Source organism: Apteryx rowi, unplaced genomic scaffold (assembly GCF_003343035.1).
Source record: "Apteryx rowi isolate R43461 unplaced genomic scaffold, aptRow1 scaffold_54, whole genome shotgun sequence".
Classification (NCBI taxonomy): domain Eukaryota; kingdom Metazoa; phylum Chordata; class Aves; order Apterygiformes; family Apterygidae; genus Apteryx; species Apteryx rowi.
In genome coordinates, this window is record NW_020450805.1 from 835,852 (window position 1) to 859,066 (window position 23,215).

Sequence of the window (23,215 nt, forward strand, 5' to 3'; positions counted from 1 at the left end):
CCCAGAGAGGTGGTGGAGTCTCCTTCTCTGGAGATATTCACAACGCGCCTGGCTGCAATCCTGTGCAATGTGCTCTAGGTGACCCTGCTTGAGCAGGGGGGTTGGACTAGATGATCTCCAGAGGTCCCTTCCAACCTCAGTGATTCTGTGWTTCCTAAAGCCTCGTCACTGGATAAGGATGTTATCTTCTACTTATGCTTACTGGAATTCAGGGCTGAACAGAACCATTGGAGTACCTGCACTCACCTTTTCGCAATTTGTGTGTTATTGTAGCAGGGACAGTTATATCATATCGATGCGCAGTTAATTCCACTGACTTCTTACCATCAGTTTTCTGCTGCATATTCCATCTCCATGTATGCTTCTTCTGAAATTCAGTTTTAAGAAAATCTAAGGCTTGATGTAAAGGAAGAAAATTTCTGTTGTTCAGAGCAAAACTTAAAATTTCATTATTTTACAACTTTGAAGAACATGTCATTCTTGCCTTAAATATGCATTCATGATTCTTTCAGCATTAAAAACTTAGGATGGTCACTCCAGTTTCTGCAATTCTGTTCTTAAATCCCCAAGGTTAATTCCTAATTTTGCTGCACTGTAAGCATACTTGTGCATATTGATTTACCTAGCATGTACAGAATACCTCAGTACATTGAAATAAGAATAATGATAATTTTAGTCTTTCAGCAGCACCAAATATATTCTCCAACAGTTGCTGGTTATTTTGTTTGTGGAGAAAGAGTCTAGGTACATCTATTCATAAACCTGCTGTTTGATTCATTGAAGGAAGATCAGTATAAGAGATTAGCAGTGCCTGTCATCTCATGCTATACTTTTCATCATTTTGATACTCAGAAAAATCTAACATTTGCATTAGCTCGAGCATACCTACCATAATAGAGATCTGAGATCACAGCAGACCTCAAACATTTCTGTACTCTCTGCTGTGCTTCTGGAATATATGATCGCCTTCATCTCCATTACTTGCACAGACACCACCGGTGCTCTGAAACAGAGGAAGTTTTAAAATGTGTACAACTCCCCAATTAATGTTACATTAGAAGATGTCCATTTCTTGTGGATGAAATCACTGTTTGATTCTGAGCACCAGCAATGTTGGTCACTTGAAAAAAAGAACAGTTGCTTACCCAGTAGTGTCCGTTTCTTTGAGATACAATGTCTACATATATTTCTCTGTTTGGCTTCCTTTCCTGCTTTCAGAGTACTAGTCATCTATATTCTGTGTTAACAAAGGCGTATTTGGTGGAGCTCTTACAATGCTAGGGCAGGCACACAGTTTTTTAAAAGTGGCTGTGTATATGAAAGTGTATTAATTAATATGGCCAAATTAGTCCCTATGGGTTTCTGTTTCCCCCACTGAAGCCTTTTGTTTGTTAGTAATATACTTCRGACTTTATTTGGTAGTGTATCGATTCTGCACTGATGACGTTAAATGAACATCATGGCTTTCAGTAAATGGGAATGTAATTTGGAAATGAGAGATGGTGAGCACATCAGTTGAATGTGTCTGATATAAGAATATTGAAATAATCAGCAATCCTGATATACTGAGTTTTCAATTGCATTGTTAACCTATTGACAGGGGAAAAGGCAGCTCTCAGAGGTATCTTTTTCAGACTGAAGAAAGTGTTTACATTCAATTTCATGTTTTCGAAGGTAATATTGCAGTCAAATATTCAGGCTTGTTTTGTGGTTTTTATTTTGTTTTTAATGAAAGGTGAGATTCTTAAGGTTCTGTGGCAAATTTTACAACAGTGGCATTGCAGAAAGCACAGTGCCTGATGAGTGGTAGTTTATGCCTTTTGTTTGCTTATGCTTTCACCTTGGATCTGGGTGTGGAGCCCTGTTTGCTTTGTTTTTCCTGGAAGGCAATCAATTTTAGTTAGTTTTCAAGAGAGGCAGATACACTTTGACTGCTAAAACATTCATTATAACCATGTTTTTACATATTAATTATGAGGTTAAAGTAAATGGTAGCAATGCTTGTGGAAAGCTCTAGGTTTCCTGTAAGATTTAGAAAGCTATTAACTTCTAGTGTTTTGCAGAACCACGTTTCCCAGAAGGACTGTGTATTTGATTAACTAGATGCTCTTTCAGGAATATAATGGTTGTATGTTTGCAGCACTTCAATTACAATAATTATGCTGATAAGGGAGCTGTAAGCAATAYCATATGTACAGCAATACTATCTGGTTGCACTTTTCTGATAATAAGCAGTATATGAACTGTAGTAAAACAGGATTGTGACTTTGTAGAGGTCTCAATGCAAGAGACTGAGAAAACTTTCAGAGATAGTATTGCCTTTGCCGTGGCAGCTTCTGATGTTAGTGCCTAAAATGTGGTGACATTGTATGACAACAATATGTTGCGACAGCTGAAATGAAAATCAGATAGTGCCGAGGCAGCAGACCAGCTATCTTACTTCAGGTATGGTAAATGTTCCCAAACTGTATATGCTGTTCTCAAATGTAAGAAATTGGGAAAGTAAGGCATAAGAAAATCTGTGAAGGATAACACAGCCTCTTAGCCTTGCAGATGCAGCAGAGAAAGAAGAAATGCATGAGTACTTTCTGAATAGGGTAAAGTTAGTTGGAGTCAGTTTCCTTGAGTGCTATCTATCATTCTCCAGAAATGAAGACAAATAATTGAGCTGTATATCTATTATCAGCTATATAAGAGAACAAAGGGCACAAACTTCATCATCCAGAAAAGTACAGCAGTACYAAGAATGCAAAGAGAAGTGTAAATACTCATAAGTGTTGGGCTGCATGAATGACTAGAGGAACTTATCCGTTTAAACTTTCTGCCTTAATCAAGATATCTGGTTTACAATGATGTTCACGTTAGGTTTCTCTGTAGTTGAATAGGAGAGATGGATCTTCAGAAAATGATTTAGAGATGCTGAGTCCTTACCTGGAAGGTACTTTCTCTTCCCCTGCATTCATAACAGAGGAAACCTAAGGCAGCTCAGTTCTTAATGTAGGCACTTAACTTAGTTGCCTAATGTTAGATGGGTTGAATCCAGGCTGATGGGTTCAATCCATTCACTTAGAAGCCTGAAACTTTGCATTGCAGCATGTAGCTTTCAAACTGTTGGCTCACGTAGTCACATAAAGCATGCTATTTGAGGTAACTTGATTCCTGTACAAAGTCCATGGAAAAAGTTAGTTGACTTACTCCGTGTCCAAAACAACCAGCATGCTAAGCTGGCAACTATCTGGATTTAGTAGAAAAGGAGACTCCAGAGTTGCATATTTGTTTTTAAGCCCACCTCTTCTATGGGGCAGCAGCATTTTAGTCAGAATCTTTTCTTGATGGAAGGTGCTTAAACACTTCCCAAAATACAGGAGGCATTTCTTTCTTTTAAAACAGCAATAGGCAAAGAGAGAGTTCCCCCATTTCCTTAACACCTGAATGGTTGGAGAGCGCTCATGCTGAATATGGGAAATGGTTTCAATTCCTTTCTTAGCTTGACAGAGGTCGAATCTATTTTCTTAACAACCTGGTTAAAAACTGTGCGAGTCTTTAGCCATGGTTGTAGAAGTACTATACTTTATTGTGTGAAAAGGAATTAAGGTTCACTTGGTGAGACATAGTCATAGGGAATATGAGTCTACATGCTGTTAAGGTCTCCTTGGGGTTCAGTCTTTACTTCAAAGACTACGTATGATTTTATATGGAACAATCATTAGATGAAATACATCCACTGATGTCAAGTACTTTCTTTCTGTTTCTTTTTATCTGGCATCAAGTGGTACCGACACAAATCACTCAGGAAGCTTATGGCAGACTGAATCTGGACTTTCCAAATCCCAGACTAGAAACATGCTTATCCATTCTCTCAGGAAGAGCACCGATACTAATACACAGCATTTAAGAAACTGTCCTATCAGTATGTTCTTTTCAGAAAACAACAGTTGTCCCTTGGAATTCCTACATTACAGATTTTTTTGAATTTTTCTGAAATGCCAAGAATGCTTAAAGTTCTCTCAGATTTATATTAACTAGCATTTATTCAGATTAATTCCCAGATTGTTTCTTGTTCCCCCCCCCTTTTTTCTATGAAATACAGGTAAGTGACATAAATATGCTCTTAATGAAACTCTTTTGACTTTATAGATGGTTTTGTTGGTTCTAATATTACCAGTAATAACAATGAGAAATTAATGATGGTTRGGTACATTTGTTACTCAGTATAATCTCCATTTATTTTTATTTGCTTGTCTTCACAGATGAAATAATTGTGCAGAAGCCAGAGCTCACCAGTCCATCTATTTGTCATGCTCCTGGCGGGGAATACTTCGTAGAAGGAGAGACGTGGAATATTGATTCTTGCACGCAATGTACATGTCACAGTGGACGTGTCCTGTGTGAGACTGAAGTCTGTCCACCTCTTCTTTGTCAAAACCCCACCCGTACACAGGATTCCTGCTGTCCACAGTGCCCAGGTAAATACTATCAACCAATTTTCTTCATAGCCCTTCTTGCACTTGGAATTTATGATACGAATGTTGAATGTTTAAGCATGCACACAGTTGATTATTGTGGTGCCTTTTTTCCTTAGCATTTTGGAATGAGAGCCTGCAGTCCTTTGTTTCAACTACAAAACCTGACTAGGTACAAGATTTATGTTGTGTGTAAGGGATGCTGTGGTCCTGAAGTTTGAACTCTCTTCTTTGAAGGCAATCTAATAATGTAAGGGTTGCATGAGAACCAGCATCCTTAGCAAGTTTATGAAATACACACTGGCTTATGGAAACACACAGGATTAAAGAAACTTTAAAAGTAATCAAAGTGCTAGGCAGCTATAGACTTGTTTCTTTTCATTTCTGTATGTTTTGGTTTCTATAGGCCTTTTTTATTACTATCTTGTCTATTTGGGATTTGGTAACAAAAATGCTTCTGCTTGTTTTTAGCTTCACCTCGCATGACTTGAGAGTGACTTGAAAGTAACTGACTAATACCAAAGCATTCCACCCCTACAGGTGTGCCAGCTTCCTCACAAACTGCCCCACAGCATCAAGAAAGTAACAAGATTTGCTTTCCCCTAGGAAAGAGATGCAACTATAAATGAGCATGAATTCATATTTTACATAGCAAATGTGGGAGTTTGTTGCTGTGGAATTTAGTGCAAACTCAAGAATTGTATGTAAGTTCACAGAGAAAATATTTTTGCCTTTATTAAAAACGAAATCTAAACATTTCACTTCAAAAGGCTAGGTTTTGCTATTTTTACCACAGTTTTTTTCCTCTCTGACAAAATATTTTTTAGTGAAAAAGTTAATCAATTTTCCTGACTTTCATTTTTCTTGTTGCTGTTAACAACAGTGGATATTCATACTGCTTAACCTCAAAATACTATTTGGAGTAGCTGATCTTTCTTCACTGGTGATATAAGGAGCTTTGTCGCCTAACTTACGCAGTAAAATTGGGAACCTGATCTTAGTCCCTTTATGAATCCTTCTTTTCTTCTCTTTCTTACATGTTTCCTGTGCACATAAATCATAATTCTTGGTCCATAATGTCTGTTAAAACGCAGCTTTATTCAGAAATGTGTGTCCCCTCCACATGAGGGTGTGACAGTTAAAGTAGACCCATTGGAATCAAGATGGAGCCCTGTCAAGCTCCATCTGTTTCTCCACAGCTTATGACTAACTCACAGCTGTCCACTGATGAAGAGAAGAGCTGCATGATAGCTTTGGACTTTGCATCATTCCCAGTTCAAGGACTTGAACTGATAAGGTAGAAGCTGGGATTCAAGTTTTAAATTTAAAATTTAATCTCTTTAAGGTGAATTCTTCCTGAAGGTATTCCATTCAGCTTTGAGCATTCAAAGCCCTTTCCTTGAGGGTGTGCTTCTGATAATGACTGTTAAGAAAACTTTGCCATCCTTTTTTTTGAGTTAACTCAAAGGTCTACATAAACGTGTTTATTTTAGAGTGCATCATGAGATCCTTATCAGATGCAGGGACAGAACATGCATCAGGCTCTGTCCTTTCTCTCGTTCTTTTGAAATTGTGGGCCAGTGTGTTAGGATTCCACTGCAGTCTTGGGCACATAAGAAACATGTACGTCAAGAGTGAACTTTTTATAGAGAAAATGTCAGGGAAGCTAGCTACTCTTAGTTAACTAACTTGTTCTGTTGGTATTTACAGATGAGCCTCTTCAGCCTTCTTCATCAAGCAATGAGAGCATGCCCAGCTACTGCAAAAATGATGAAGGAGATATTTTTCTGACAGCTGAGTCCTGGAAGCCCAATGTGTGCACTAGCTGCATTTGCATGGATGGTGTGATTAGATGCTACTCTGAGTCTTGCCCACCAGTATCCTGCGAGAGACCTGTTTTGAGAAAAGGACAATGTTGTCCTTATTGTATTGGTGAGTAAATAAAAATAGTTGATAGCTTGCTGTTCCCTTCTTGTCAGTAAGAAAGAAATTATATTTCCAAATTTGAATATGTTTCCCTGATTTGAGGGGGCTGCAGTTTGTACCTTCAGTTGAACCAGAGAGCAATAGCTGCATAGGGAGCATTGAGGATCATGTTTTGTGGTTTTAAGGTAGAAAATGCAAATGTAATTTGCATATCAACCTGAGAGGACATCCTCCTAAAGACTTACAGTTGGTAATTTAGCTTAGTAGATGAAAGCATTGCATAAAAATGATTTTATTTTATTTTTAAAGCAAGATAATGCATATTTTATGTGAAGATATGTTATATAACATAATATTAGCCAAATATTAATAACTGCAGAAGATGATGAACTGTGAAGTATTCTGAAATATATACATTTCATGGAATAGAGAAATGTTAGTAAGGCAACTGCATTAAAATGCAGGGGAAAAAAGAGGAAGTTCATTAAAAATTGTTATGGAAGAGTGCAAAATAATATGTTTGAGAAAAAATTAGGGAAAATGAAATTTTTGAAATATTAAAAATGCATAAAGAAGTAAGGACCATACTGGTTTTGAATTTGAAGTGAATTAAATGGTGGATGCTGCAGATGGTGAAAATTGCCACATGTTTTTAAACTTGTAGAATTTGAGATTACTGATCACTTTCATTATATTTTGAATAAGAATATTTACTTACACATATCTTTATAGTGACTTTGCAATAAGTGCAAAGGTTGTAGAATGGAAGTTGCTGATGCAAAAGATGTAATGGACTTATTAAAATTAAGTCTTTGTAGTATTTGTAAGAAAGTATTCAGAACTTATTTCTATAACCTTCATTTTCAGAAAGCAGTAGGGATATATTCAGTGAAAAAGAATGCAATAAAAAAGAATACTATAAAATTGATGGGTTTTGAGAATTGTCGATAGAACATGTGATTCAACTTACCCATCTATAAACAATATGATTCTTCCTTGGAGCCATCTTGTCAGAGCACTGTGCGGTCCTTGCAGATATGTAACCTTGATAAGCTATTGACATCTTTAATTTGCTGTAGAAAAATTGTCTTTAACAGTAGGTGATACAATTTTATAGGATACGCAAGAAATTTATTCAAAGGAATGCTAGGAGAAGTCAGAAAGTATCAAAATTTCAATTGCCCATGCAGCTAAAGGAATCCGTACGTGGATTCCTTGTATGAGTGCATTTTGAGTGGAAAGTATTATCTTATCCTATTACTACTTTGTCATCATGGTTTGCATACAAAAGTGGGAGGATTTAAAAATCCTTTGACAACTGTTTCTGCAGCCTTTTCTTCCAGTGATTGACTTTGCAACACTTAAGAACATTTGAATCCAGACTACATTTTAAAGTTAAAAAGAAAAACAAAAAACAGACAAAAAAACAGAGTTTACAAACCTGTACAGTCAAAACATAAGCCTTAATACTGCACTGGAGAATTCTTTTGGTCAAGGGAGGGATACACTGCTGGAACTAGTGCCATGTTCTACAGCTAATTCAAAATAATATTTCTGGAGCACAATGCATACAGGGTCTGCAAGGTTCCTGCAAGGTTTCAAGTCTGCAGGCACCAGCTTCAGAGCTCCTTGTGACCATTTATTTTATACCACGCTATTTGCTAACGCAGACACAGCCTATGTCAGGTATGTCTGCACTATATTCCTTTGTGTAGAGCAGGCCATCTTCTAGTCCCAGATATCAATTAACCTTTATATTTTCTATTTTTATTTATATATGCATATGTGTGTGTGTGTTTGTATGTATAAATATATGTACATACACATACATATGCATACGCGCGTGCGCGCGCACACACAGTTTTGTTGATTTAGTATGAATCCCATCTAGTAGCATAATATTTCAAATAATTAAATGTGTGAGCAGTTAAAACCTGTGAATTTTTTTTTTTGTAGTAGCAACTGCTCAGCAATCCAAAATATAGAAGCAAGGTTTTGGTTAGTGCTCAGATATGAAGACTTCCAGTGATGATACACTTTCTTAATGCAGGTTGTACTATATTGTCCCTAGCAGAATATTTTGTGGTCTAAATAACTGAAATTCATGGGAACATACTTTTTTAATGCTTTCTGTGTATTATGGACATTTACTTTTGCCTATAAGATGAATAAGATCATTAACTTAATTTTTGCCTTGTGAAAGCTTTCCTTGTTGTTTATATTTGAAAATACTGCTTTCRTGTTTCTTACTGTTCTTTTAGTTCTTGAGAACTGTGAAACACCTCTTGATAAAGTCTTCCTTGATATTTTTATGTAATAATTGATAATGTATTTAGGAGGTAAAATCTGTAGAACAAGCCTTCTTCATTTATTGCAGTTTCCTAAATGATGCTGGGTTTTGGTGCTGTATTTTATTCTGCTTCCTTCTGGATCCAGATCATGTTAACTTCTAGAAGGATAGTATAGATTTAAATTTAAAATATTGCAAGCCTTGGATGCTTTCTGTTGTTTTTCCAAATCCTCAAATTCATCCTTTGGAAAGATAACCTCCTACTTCAGAGAAGATAAAGGGATATCTGTTTGATTAGAATGAAGACTAGTCTTAAGCAGAAAACACAACAAAAACTCTTTTTAGTCAGGTGTATTTGATTCACTGGTGAAGTGAGAGGAAACTTTGAGAAAAGACGGGTGGAGCTATGTACTGTCTCCTAGACTGTGCTTCTGTATGTGGGTTTCTTAATGCACCTCCGCTTTGCTTCCACTGAGTTTGTTGGTGTTGTGGCTTCCATCTTTCTCCTGTGTTTATGCTCTCATAGCAATGGACACCAAGGGTCAAAGGGTGCAACACTGCTATTCTGAGTTTATCCTTGTTCATTCTTCTAGAAAGCACTTACTGCCTAAGTATTAAATTGTGATGTGGTGTTTACAAACTTGCAAAAACACGAGCAAGTTAAAGGACTTTTCCAGCCAGCGCAGCTGCTGACTGGAAGAAGGTGTCCTGAGTGGGGCAAGGTAATACCACTGAGAGCAAATCAGTTCTGTATGCACAGGAAATGCTCAGCTTTAATCAGGCAGAGGGAGTCAGCAGTAGAGGACTGCTCAAGCTGTGCTTTCTGACTAATGTAGGGTTCTTCTGGCTCGTTGTGAACCTTCCCAACCTGAAGGCCATCTGTGAAAGAAAATTATACATGCTTTTTGCATCTTGCAACCTTCTTCTCCCACTGCTCCTTTCCTATGTCCCTCACATACTCACTTACAAAATCTTCCACTTGGAGAGGTTGGCACCCATACTTATGGCCAGGGAAGCCACTGTATAACCATACCAAAGCCCTCTGGAACATTTAGGCTTTCCAGATACTTTCATTAGTATTTTCTCAGTGCTTCGTGTTTTTCTTCTTTTACACTTGAATTTGCTGTGTTCAGATGCATATTACTGTTCTGCTGACTGCTAACCTGGTTATCTTGGATGTTTTCAGCCTGTCACGATAGTGCAGACCACCTGAAAGGCTTGCATAGGATGCAACATAAAAATTGGTGTACTGAATGTTTAGGCAGAAAGCAAACACTTCTAAGTGTTTTCCTAAGACCTACTTACCTCATCAAGTCTAGGTCCCTGTTACATACTGTGTTATAGCTCTCTCAAAATCTTTGGGAAAGCTGTTCCAGAACCTCACTTTTTTGAGGATTAAGATCACACGAACATCCAACTTAAATTTTTTCGTGGTTAGTATTGTATATTGAGTTTGGTCATTGTCCTTTTCTTTTCCTAGGGTTTTTCACTGATGTAGTTACAGAGAATAATCAAATCCCCTTTGAGGTTTTTCTTTTATCATAATAAATAGTTTAAGCTCTAGTTATGTCATCTGAGAATTACTTCATCCTCCTCAGCATCCTGCTTGGTCTTTTCTTTACGTATTCTGGACTGAGTTCATCTTTCTTGAGCCTTGGTAGTTTAGAATTGAAGGTAGTCTTTCTTAGTTAAATAGGATTCACTAGGAAAATGAAGGTAGGGGCTGGGATTCTCAGTTGTACCTTAAAAAATCAATTTTTCTTAATTTCCACTGTGTTTTTGATATCATCATTTCATGTACAAATCATCTATCTTCCAGCTTCTTGCATGAGGAAAAAGAAGAGAAAAAGCTCAAGCTAATTATATATTTAATAAAGAAGCAAACTGGCACTTCTATTAAAGATTTTTTGGAAGATGTGGAAAAAGTCTTCTAGTTATAGCTGGGATTTCTTTGTAGCTGTCATTTAACTTTTGTGTTTTGGAGAAAGACAGTATTTGTATGTAAGCGGCCATTACAACTGATCACACTTTTTCTTCAACAGAAGATACAGTACCAAAGAAAGTAGTCTGCCACTTCAGTGGAAAAACATATGCAGATGAAGAACGCTGGGACATTGACAGCTGCACACACTGCTACTGCCTGCAGGGTCAGACTCTCTGCTCCACTGTCAGCTGCCCACCCCTCCCTTGTGCTGAACCCATCAACGTGGAGGGAAGCTGCTGCCCCATGTGTCCAGGTAATATGATGTGACCCAGAATACTGTGATACTGTTTTCCAACACTGATAATCAGGGGTTTTTTACTGTTTTTCAATCTTTAGTCCATGTTGAACAGCATCTGGGAGACAGTAGGCAGTTAGTATAAGGATTCAGGCAAATGAATGTTAAGAGATAAGAAAGTCATGCGCAAATGTATAACTGTGGACTCAAAAATTTTGCCCCTGTTTGCCTCTGCTCTGTTTGTCCTTTCACAAGGTTATGGAAACATATTAGTAAAGTAGGCAAATAAATATTTTTACACCTCTGCAGATCCTGTCAGTTATTAACATTTCTGTCCTTTCAGAGTCTGATTACTTTTCAGATATTACATTGCCATATTTATCATTTTAACTTGGTTTAAATGCAGTATGAAATTTTCTAGACTATGGACACAGGGGACCCAAGAATTGCAACTCCTTTTTAATTCTAGTCCTGACATATTTCTGCAGATGTTTGCTCTTTTTTCAGTCAGCTGGTAATAACTTCCAACAGAACAATGATGGAGCTTCAGCAATACCCTCTCTTGCATGTCTCCTACTTTGGGGAATTACACAAAAAGGAAGTCGAAGAAACCATCAATGGCAATTAAGTATCAGTTGGGAAGGTGTAGCTCTTCCCCTGACATTTCTGTTGTTAAAGTATGACAAATGAGCAAGGCTAGAGTAAAATATATATTCTGAAATGGTATTTTCAAAAACAAATGTGTTCACAAGGCTATATCATTTCATTCACACTAGGATAATGATAATAGCAGCAACTATGTATCCTGCATATGGTATGAACCAGTGGAAAAGCTGTAACCCACACTAAAATCTTCCCAGTGGTCTCAATATGTAAGGATATTATGTCAAATTTAAAACAAAATCCCATATCACTAATGGTGAAAATTCTAAAACAAGTGAAAGCATTCATACAACAAAGAACTACTGATGTCCAAACATATTTTCTTAATTAAGAGCGGCACTAGAAAGGTAAGAAACACATTTATCTCATTTTTCAGAGATGTATGTACCTGAACCTACTAACATCCCCATTGAGAAGACAAATCATCTAGGAGACATTGAATTAGAAGTACCAAACTGGCCAACACCAAGTGAAAATGACATCATCCACATTCATAGAGGTAAGATCTGATATAAACTGGGCTAACTTAAGTCTGTGTCTGTTCCCCATGTTTTAAGGCATCTACTCATACTGTTCAGGTAGCATCTGTGTACTGCTTTGAAAGAAACAGGTATTCTAGATTATTCTGGAGTGCAGTAACTGTTGTATGCATTTGGCTTTGAGTAAAGATGAGTCAGACTATTAAACTACATTTCTGCAATTTGGTCTCTTTATCATTACATCTTCAGCTTGGAAGAGACATCTGTGTTGGTATGATAGAGTTCTATAAAATTATGAATAGCATAAAGTGATGAATGAGGATTGATTCTGCAGTGGCTTTTCTGATACAAAAACTAGGAAGCAGGCTGCTATCAGGCCACTAGAGCAGGTGGACCGTGATTTGATACATTTGACATTCTTGCATTGAAAAAAACAAAAAACAAAAAAACAGGAGAATGTGTACCATAACATGATATAGGGCTAATAAAGTTTTCTAACTAGGGAAATCCATCTTTTGTTTAAAACTTGGCTGAAATCATTATTCCAGGGTAGGGAAAAACACTCTGTGACATAGTCTTCGTTAACCTTTTTTAATTAAAGGACTAGTCAAACTTTTTTTTTTTTTTTTTTTTTAATTCAAGGCTCATCTTATAGCATGTTGTTTGGTGGCTGACAGAAAGGATATGGAAAATATAACTGTTTTACAAAATTGTAAGCTTACGGTTTTATAATTACAATATTTTAATTTGTCAAAGGCATTGTTAGCTGGTTTGCAACTATCCTTCCTGGGAAGTACAAACACACACTGCAGACTGTATGGGAATATTGCATATGTCACTGAAAATTACAATTTCTTGCAATTACATGAACAATTTTCTAAAGTCTAATAGACTATTAGTGGTCTGGTGTGTTTTCACAAGCTGGGTGATACAAATACTGTAGTATGTTTTCAACAACATACTACAGCAGAGAGAGAGCATGCATGTCTTAATTGTCTTACTGGTTAAAAAAAAACAACAATAATAATAGATTACTTTTATCCTAAGACTTCCAGGTTCTCTTCAGCATAGAAGAGAATGGGCTGATTTTCTATGAATGCGCAGAGCAGATTCCAAGGTCCCCAGGAGCTGAAGTCAAAAAGTTAATTCCTTATGCAAATATATAGTTCAAAAGAAAGAATAGCCATCTGTGGAAGAACTGCTGTCAATTCTCTTTTATACTGAGATAAGAGGTCACAACACAACGTGTCTTTTCCAGTAGAGATATAGAAATTCACAGAAACATCTATTAAATATAGTGCAACAAAAGACAGTTAAAGGCTAAAATGGACCCCTTCAGAATAAGAATATTCTGTCCTGCAGATGCAAGCAGAATGTTATGAAAGTTCTTACATGAATGAAAAGATTGGTCAAAACTGCCTTCAGTCCCATTCTTGTTTTTAACCTTGCTCTTAAAAGTCATGGCTTTTGCAGATTGGTGGGATGTCGCCCCAGAAATTCTGTACTGAAGAAATAAAACTCTTAAGATACCTTATGATAAAATGCATTGGTAACATGGAATGAGGTCAAATGAAATAAAAATGGAGGCATAAAGTGTATTATTGTTCCTTACTTTTAGCAGCTGTAAGAATTTGGTTATGGTCAGATAAGATGATCTGAATGCAACTGAGCTAAGAGGTTATTGCCAGACTTGCTTGTTATCACTTCCTCAGTTTTGCCAGGATAGGTACATATGTTGATTCCATCAAAATGATCCAAGTTAATAAAATCTAATATTAAATGTTTAAACCAAACAGGACATGTGGGCCGTATCAGGCTACCTCTCTGTGTAGTTGTACTATCAGACCTGAGATCAGTTTAAACACAGACATGGGTAAGCTGCTAGATAATAGCCATTATCTGTGATTGTTCCCTACTGCACAGGAAACCTAAATGCAACAAAGAAAGCTACTTTTTCTCAAATTCTAGTTATTTATGCTATGAGTTAATATAAAATAGAGTTAGATGATAGTGCTTCTCACTCTCCATTTTCACTAYATAATTCTAGAAAGTACAGTTTTACACGTTCTTCCAGGCAAATCTGTTCCTACCCTGTGGACCACTGAAGCCATCCTATTTCCTTTCTGTTTCAGGGCCTTTTCCTGGATAATATAATCACTATACTAGGTACTAGCTTTCAGTTGTTCTAATTAGTATAAATAAGGTGACGTTTCAGGAGGTAAAGTACAAATTCACCTGGGTGATAAGATCTGTGACTGGTACTTTTATAATTGTATTCTTCTGTATGGTCCAGGCACATTCATCACTATGAACAAATGCTAACCTGTGTCTTGCAGACATGAGTCATCTTCAAGGAGAGTACAGAAGTGGCAGTGGACCGCACCCAAGTGAAGATGCATCTGTCAGCTCTGTTGCCTTGGTGACGATTCCAATCATGATAGCGCTCTTACTTATCATAGTCCTTCTGCTCGTCAATCAGAAGAAGCAGTGGATTCCAGTGTCCTGCTACAAAGCTCCAACAAAGGTGCAGTATTAATGTCTAATTCTAGGTTTTCACTTTTCTGGGAAAACAAGGGTGCAACTGAATTCACATCACATGAACTCTCTTAAATTATTTTCTCCTTATGTCTTAAACCATTTTACACCAATCAAATTGTTGGTATTTATTTAATCTCCTAAATGATTTTTTTCATTGTCAAATGAAAACCAGTAATTTCCTACTCCATATGGTAATAATCACTAGATAGAAAACAAGTTCAGCAAAAAATTCCCCCCCCAAAAAAACAAACCTGTTTATATATCTGCGTTTATATGCAGACATACATACAGGTTTCTTCCACCAGGTGCCACTAATTGATTTCTCCTCTTCCTTGCTGTGTGGCTGATGGTTCTTAGTGAAACATTTTGCCAAGCTGAGCTTCTTTTGGCTCGTTTTTTTCTGTTCAAAATAGTCCAGCCATTCCGTAAAGAACAGATGAACAATTGTTCTTAAATTTCATTACTGTTTGCTGTCTACTCTTACTTGCTTATATAATCATTCTCAGTTATCACTTATTTTTATTTATAGTGTTTTTTAAGCAGTGTGTTAAGTGCATCATTTTTAAAAATGAGAAAGGTATGTGGTCCCAGAACATTCCAGTAAATAGATGTTTGTCAATTTTTTTCTCTGTGTAGCTTCAGTTACATAGAGTTAGGAAACAGTTTTCGTGTTTGGCAGATACTGTATGACTTCTCTTCAAAGTCAACTGACTTGACAGAACTGACTTGACAGATGTTTATATACTCTGTCACTGTGTGCTATATGTTATGTCTTAAATAGCTCCATCTAATCTAAGGTTTTGTGTTTAATATATGAGAGAATTGCACACAGTGATGTCAAAATACCTTGCTGAAGTTGAGAAATACTAGATATGCTACATTTCTCTTATTTGCTTAGCTTTTTATCCTCTTATAGACAACACATCAGGTATGCAGTGGATTTTCCAGAAAAAAGGTACTGTTGTACAGCATTAGTATGTACAATATTAACAGTATAAAAAGCTAGAACCACTGATATATTTTCTAATTTTCTCACTCCTTAAAAACAGACAGGGATTAGAAAAAAAGTTTATCATCATATCAATATTGAAAGAAAGATTATAGAAAAGATGTTTGAAATGATAGTTGGCTGTTAACGTCTAGCCCAATTCCACGTAGTAAGCTATTCGCACTGCCTACTTTGTCTGTGCCAAGTTCCATTAACCTCAGTGAGCCTTGAGACTTCTTTGTAAATCCAGTTCACAGACTCTTTGAAAAGCAAGGTGTAAACTGGGAAGATTTTTTTTAATATAATATACATACATTATATACTGCTTTATGATAAATTTGGGGAAAAAACTTGAAGGATTACTGAATGTAAATTTTCAGTAATAAAACTCTTCTGGTTAAAGTCTTGGAAAGAGAACCTACTTCAGTGGATCTGGAGTTTTTAAGATGCAGAGTCCACTTACACACTTGCAGTGTGAGTGTATATACACATTGTYGCTAAGAATCTCGTTTTAATCTTCAGAGGTATTCGCAGAGAATATTTACAGCCTTCCCTCCTTTATGCTAAGCCCATGAACATTTAAGGTAGTGTGCACCCAGCACTGTTTTAGCTTCCTCTCAGCTACAGATTCTTTCCATTGGAGGATTCTGAAACAGAGGAATAGAAGGGTTAGAAAGACTGTATGCACAGCTCAACTCTTTTCTTTGAGCAATAGTTTATGTGTGCGCTCATGCTTGTAGATCACTACATGCTCAAACCCTCACTTACATTTACTTGAAATTAAATCCCATAATTCCACACTTAGAGGCAACTAAGGACAACTATAGCAAGTGCCACATCAGCTCTGGGTATCTCTGCAATAGCAGTGTTTTGCAAGGATATAAGGCCTAGCAGATACCAAAAAAAGGTGGATGAATTCCTAATTAAGGAAGTAATGCACAACCCACCTTGGCAAGGAATATAGAAGGATCTCCCAGGAGACCCTCTGCCTGCAGGATTCACTGTAATGCTGACATCTCTCCCACCCTGTTAGTGGAATTGCAACCAGGATCAAAACAATCTTGAAAATAATTAGCACTAAAGACACTCTTAAAGTCTTGAACACAAGTGCATGAGTATCCTGAGCAAAAAGGTTAAGCCCTTGTGTGGTGCTAGGTTAATGCAGTACCACTTAACCACTCCATCTGGCATGTGAGAATACCAGAGCGCCACTCAGAGGATGAAAAATGGTGAGTCAGAAGAGGATGTTGGTCTGGTTTTGTCCCTGGCATAAACCTTTACCAAACTTAGTAGAAGTCCAGTCCAATTGGTGCTTCATCACCAATTTTATTTCCTTTGTGTTTGTGGACTTGTACCACAAACATTTTTTAATTATGGGTGGAATACAAAAATCTTTGAACTGTTTTAATGTTCCCTTTCTTTTCTAACAGCCTTCTTGCCTGAACAATCAACTGGTATATGTGGACTGCAAGAAAGGTACCATGGTCCAGGTGGACAGTTCTCAGAGGATGCTAAGAATTGCAGACCCAGATTCAAGATACAGTGGATTTTACAGCATGCAGAAACAGAACAACCTACAGGCAGATAATTTCTATCAAACAGTTTGAAGAATTGCACCCTTGCCAAGGATTTAAGAAAGAGCGAGAGAGAGAGAGAGACTAAGTCTGTTATTAAAATAAAACTAGAATTGTGCACTTGCTTAGTGGATTGTATTGGATTTGTGACTACATGTACAGCTCTAAGACCTTACTGGGATGAGCTCTGACTCCTGCAATGTGCCAGAAAAAGCATTCCTACTTTTCCTTGAGATAACTGACCAAGTGTTTTCTTAGAACCAAAGTTTTAAAACTTATTAAGATGTATTTGCTTGTAACATAGCTATAGAGGTTTTTGGGGAGGGGGAATTGGGAGCTGGGGGTAGGCAATGAGATAAAAGGAAGCTTCAGAGAAGAAAAGCTGGTCATGCTTGGCTGGAGAAGAAAATGAGTAGAGTATTGCCGAGCAGCAGGATGGTGGCTTTTCTTGTTGCTCTGAAACTGCATCTGTTGAGGCAAAGTCTAACCCCAGATGAAAAAAAAAAAAGGTCTGTTGTTTTTTGTTTTTTTTTCCAGCTGTTGCTACAATAATATACTCCTAGAACAGAATTTGTCACATCACAGGTGTGGTGTAGCTTCAAATATTTTTCTATATGATGAGAAGCTACAGTAATTAATGAAATAGCAAGGAAAAGGTTATAGCAGAAAATAAAGGGTGGGTTTATTAAGGATGTATAAAATTATACCTTGTGCTGCTTTTTGTTTTATTTTTGTTTTCTTCAAAGCTGATTGGCTAGATTAGCCTGACTTTGGCAGAGTTAGCAAATGACTGAGGCCTAAGTAATTCCTGATATGAGCACTGGATCTTTTGACAGCAGTATTGAAGGAAGGAAGGAAAAGTCAAGAACACCATGCAGTTCCAGGGGCTTTTGTTTGTTTTGTCTGTTGTGGTTTTGTTTTGTTATTTTGTATCAATCTCTGGTTGTTCATACAGGAGAAGAAAAAATATTTTTGTTGGACAAAGCTCTTGCTTAAAAGAGAGTAAAAAAGAGACTGTTTTAAGGTTGTTTTTTTTTCCTGTTGTTGTTCTTATTTACTGGTATGCAGATTTAGAAACTACTTCCATGCTAGGAAGCTGCTTAATTTTAATTGTATATTACTCAAGCACCTTTTTGAAGCTCAGAAAAAAGGAGATCATGTTTCTTTAAACTTTAGCATTATAGGAATATTTATGTAAATATAATTATGCTAAAAACAACAAAAAGTATTTGTATGTTTGTGTATATATTATGTATATACATATGCACCTAGTTATACATATGTATACCTAGGTGCATGTGTATATACACTATACATATATACTGTATATATAAAATACTATATATACAGTATATATTTTTCTATTTTTTTTCTTGTTGAATGTATTTTTATCTGAGAGAGATTTTACCCAGAGCAGAAACAGGTAAACAGGCATTCCATATCAATGCTTAATCGCTTGTGAGTTTAGGAAAGACAAGAAAAGAGCATCTCATTCTACCTACAGTTTGATTTGATTTGAAAGTGTCTGTGTGTGTGCGTGTGTGTGTGTGCATGCACTCTTGTGTTTGCGTGTGTACAGTACGTGCACGAATATAGCAGTAAGCGTTGCTCTTGCTACTTGCTACATTTCAGGGTGTTTCTTATTTTTCTTTTCCTGCTTAGCCTTAAAAAGGCTTTTTAATGAATGCATTGGCTAGAGACACTGATGACAATATACATGCAGCACTAATCAGCTCCTTAGAATAACACCATCAGCTCCTGGATTTTCTTTTTTTCTGTTTTTATTTTTGTTTTTGTTTTTTTCAAACAATTGTTTGAAACAACTACTGGAATATTGTCCACATTAAGCTGGAAGTTTGTTGTAGCTTGCCTCATTTATAACTCTGACTGTATAATACAATGTTAACTTTCCAAACAGGTCTTGGCACTTTTATACTGATTACCCATTTGTGCATTGCCTTTTTTCTTTTACAAATGCTTGTCATAAAAGACACAGCTACCCAGTATGCTTAATGTGAAAAGAAAATGTATTTTTTGTAAAGGAACTCTCAAGTATTGTTGTAAATACTTGGTCAGAGGTTGCTGAACTTTAAAACTGAAAAAAACCCTAATTTATTATTATAATGACCTAATTTATTAATCTGAAGATTAACAATTTTTTTGTTTTAGAATATCAAAAAGGTGTTCTAGCTGTTTGCATCAAAGAAAAAAATAGGTGTATCATTAAGGGTCAACATTTTTTCTGCTTATATAACTTCAGTTTCCAAACACAAATAAGAAAAAATGTAGTCTCCCCAGTGTTTTGTACTCAATCTGATATTGAAACAGAGATGTTTCTGTCCAGTTATTGCAAAGATTTTGTCAAGACAAAACATCCATTCCTTGCATAAGAGTAAGCAGTCTTTATCCAGAATTGTAAATGCTTGCTTTTGTTTTACAATCAAGGCCATATTCTGAAAATATTAGCAGGATATAGGACATGGTGTAAAATGTTTTTTATTATTATTATTATTTTATTATTATTATTTTAAAGATATGATTTATCCTATGTGCTGTATCCATTACACTCTTTTACTTTGGTTCCTGTTGTGCTCTTGTAAGAGAAATGCAGATATAATTTTCTGAAAAATAGATGCATATGTGGCACTCGGAGTGCACTGCAGTTCAGCAGATTGCTTGTTTACTTTTTTAACTGTAAGGCGGTTTCTTGTAATTTGGCTCTTGGCAGCACAATAAAAAAATTTTAAACCTATTGATGCATATTTTTTAAATGTTCATATTTATGACTTGCCTAAAGTGGTCCTTGAGGCATTAGTTTTTATCTTGGTGTTATTTTTCCCTTCAAGTAGGAATTTGTAAGTCGTCAAGCTGACCTTAGTCCAGAACAATTCAGGAAAACTATGGGAAGAGAATAGTTACTTCAGTAACTATTACTTCAGTTAGGGAAAGTTCTGAATTTTACATGGAAGAATTTTCACGTTAGAGGGGTTTGTGGAATTCCAGATAGTTTCAACATTCAGTATCTCTCAAAGTTGGCCTCTGCCATGCCATCTGGTCTAATCACAACTATCATGCAGTGTCACAAGTAATCATATGGGGCTGTGGTATGAGCTTAATGGCCCTTCTATAGGTCCTATAGAAGGTCTGTACAATCAGAGACCATGCTTGAACTCTCCTTTTCTGTTTGTTGTTGTTCTTTTTACTTGTTTATTTTTGATACATAATAACACAAAGTGAGGAGAACTACAGCAACAAGAGGGCCAGAAATCTCAACTAAATTTTTTCATGCCAAAAGAAATGAAGCTTAGCTTTACCACAATTAAAACACACAAAAGCAAAAATTTATGAAGAAAGAATATATATATATTAGACCAAATCAAAGGTCTATCTAAGGTGGTACATGGTCTCCAACTGTGACCACGGGTGGATATGTAGGAAAGTGTGTAAAAAGAGGAGATAATGGTTTCTTTCCAGCAATTTGCACTTCAAGGACTTCCTGAGTCACAGAGAATGTCCATATTAGCCCACAATGTTCTTTCTTCTATTTGTAAAATAATGGAATTGATGTAAAGTTCTGGTATCTGTAGCACCTTGAGGCAAGGAATTTCTCTGCTTAACTACATGATGTGTGGAAAAACTGCCTCCTTTTCTTGTTTTGACCCTACCCCCTTAATGGTTTCATTTGGTATCCCTTACTTTCTGCATTCAGAGAAGCAGTGGATCAGCATCTATATGCCACCCATTAATTTACAGACTGCTATATTCAGTCCATTTTGTCTTCTCTTTTCTGTGCTGAAAAGTCCCAAGCTTTTTGTATGAGAGCCATTCCATCCATACCTTTTGGTCATCCTTGCCATTCGTTGCATCACTTCCCATTCTCTTACATCCTTTTGAGATCAAGGGCAGAGGGACTGAAAATGTCCATGTTGTTTAAACATGGTGCATCCTGGGCTTAGCATTATATATACTGGTTTGACTGCTACTGACCACGGAGTCAGTGTTCTCACAGAAGTAACTGTAATAATCCAAAATGCCCAAGTAGTAGTAGTTATTATGAAGCCCATCACTGACTTTGACTAGGACAGGCCAGGGGTTTTGTTTGTTTTGTTTTCCCCCCTCATGTGCACCCTTTATATTTATATATGCTGAATTTCATCCATATATCAATATCATAATATATTCAATATCATAATATATTGAAATTCTCACAGCCAGCCCTTACTTTTATTACTCTGAATAACTTACTACCTTTTGTTTCTTTGCTATTCCCTCCCTCTTTCACATCCTTTTAGTATGCTTAAGAGCATGTCCTCAAGTATAGAAATACTTGCTGGACTCTAGTGATAACCCATAAAGAAGGGTCCCAGTATTCACACCTCCCCAAACTGAATGGATATGGAAACCTAAATGTGAGGGTTTGATACCATTTTATCAAGTCCTTTTTATACCTTCATCACATGTTAGCCCTATGGACTCCAGCAAACTTTTTGCTCAAGATATATCCAGAAAGGGATTTACTGTGGTATTTTGACTTCTGCAAGTTGTTTCTTAAATTCTTGATTTGCCTTACTGTATTTTTAGATGCAACTTGCTAGACACTATGTACTGATTTCCTCATTTGGATGCAGCTCTACTGTTTGAAAGATGCCTATTTATGTCCAGTAATTTCCTTTTCCTTGCTAGTTAACTATTCCAGCTTTTTTGCTCTGAGAGGTGGTATGTCTTCCAGAATAGAGTCTTTAAATATTCTTCACGCTGCCTGCAAACATTCCTCTATTTCCTCAGGTCGTGCATGTGGAGGGGGAAAAAAAAATTTTTTTTACACATACAGTAATGGGCACTGCATGTTTTTAGTGCTCAGGAAAGAGATCCCAGGATTATTAAAAACAGCATTGTGAAAATATGTCTTCAGTAGTAACTGAAAACTTAAATAGGATGTTAGGAAGAAGGAACAAACCAGAAAACAACATTATGCCACTGCGTAAATCCACATTTGAACACTGAAAGTAGTCCTGGTCTCCCTCACGCTACTCATAGTGTCAGAAAGGATCATACCTGGAATGCCTACATAGACTAGGGTTTGTCAGCTTGTAAAAGCAGTAACTAAGTAGTATAGAACAAAGATCTTTAAAAGTCCACGTGGCATGGAGAAGCTGAACAAGGGATGAATTTTCCACTTGCTGTCTCTTTCAAAATGCCAAGTAGGAAGTATGAAAAGAAACTTAACATCTTGTATTTGTTTTGAGCCTTCTTTGTGCAGAGAAATTTCTTGCCACATACTGTTGGGGATGCCAAAAGTTTACAGTGRATCAAAAAAGTTCTAGATTAAAAAAAGCCTGTTCTAGATAAAAATAACCTATTGCACAAATAGACATAGCATAAAGATAGCAAAGGATTGGAAGTGGAGTGACTGTGCTAATAAAAAACAAGTATCTCCAAAAGTTAAGTTTTATGCTTGTGGATGGCCAAATCGTGAAAACAGCCCCAAACCCACCCATCCCTAGGTTACCAGGTTACAATGAAATTACAGCAAATATTCTTACTTTTCCTTCCCTCCCTTTTCCCTGGTGAACTGCTCCACTGTTTGAAAGCCCTTCATTTATGCCCCAGGCCCACAGCTATCACCTTGCTTGGACAGAAACCCAAGTTCCCCAGAAACAATGCTCACTTCCACAGCCAAAGCTTAAATCCGTAAAAGCATCTCTGCCAGTGGCAAAATTAAACTGCGACTTGCCAGTTTTTACAAAAGCACGGCAGTATCCTTTCAAATGTGTGTTTCTAAGGCATCCTATTTGTGACAGCGGCATCTCCAGGAGCTGTCTTCTGCCTTGGAGGCAGGTGCTAACGCCAGCGCAGGGAGGCCGCGAGGTGCCTTTTGTGCCTCTCGCGGAGCGAGGCCGGGTGGTCGCGGGCAGCGCACCCGAGCAGACGTGACGTACAAACGCCTGGTTTGGGCGGCTTAAGCGCTGCTCGGTGCCCGCCGTGGCCAGGCTGGACCGGTTAACCCCAGCCGCGGGCCCCGTGCCGTGCCGGCCGGCCGGAGCGGCGCTGGCGCCGGGGCCAGCGCGCCGCCCG

The 23,215-nt window shown here is 37.1% G+C and overlaps 1 protein-coding gene across 1 annotated transcript in view; it reads left to right on the forward strand.

The window, feature by feature from the left end:
* The window catches only part of CRIM1 (cysteine rich transmembrane BMP regulator 1), a 217,806-nt gene extending 197,920 nt beyond the window's left edge, over positions 1-19,886 (forward strand). The window contains exons 12-17 of the mRNA XM_026081276.1: positions 4,251-4,466; positions 6,174-6,395; positions 10,722-10,916; positions 11,938-12,060; positions 14,377-14,564; positions 16,997-19,886. Of these exons, the coding sequence (XP_025937061.1) occupies positions 4,251-4,466; positions 6,174-6,395; positions 10,722-10,916; positions 11,938-12,060; positions 14,377-14,564; positions 16,997-17,173 (1,121 nt within the window). The 3' untranslated portion in view covers positions 17,174-19,886. The remainder of the gene's footprint in view (positions 1-4,250; positions 4,467-6,173; positions 6,396-10,721; positions 10,917-11,937; positions 12,061-14,376; positions 14,565-16,996) is intronic.
* The last annotated feature ends 3,329 nt before the right edge of the window (positions 19,887-23,215 follow it).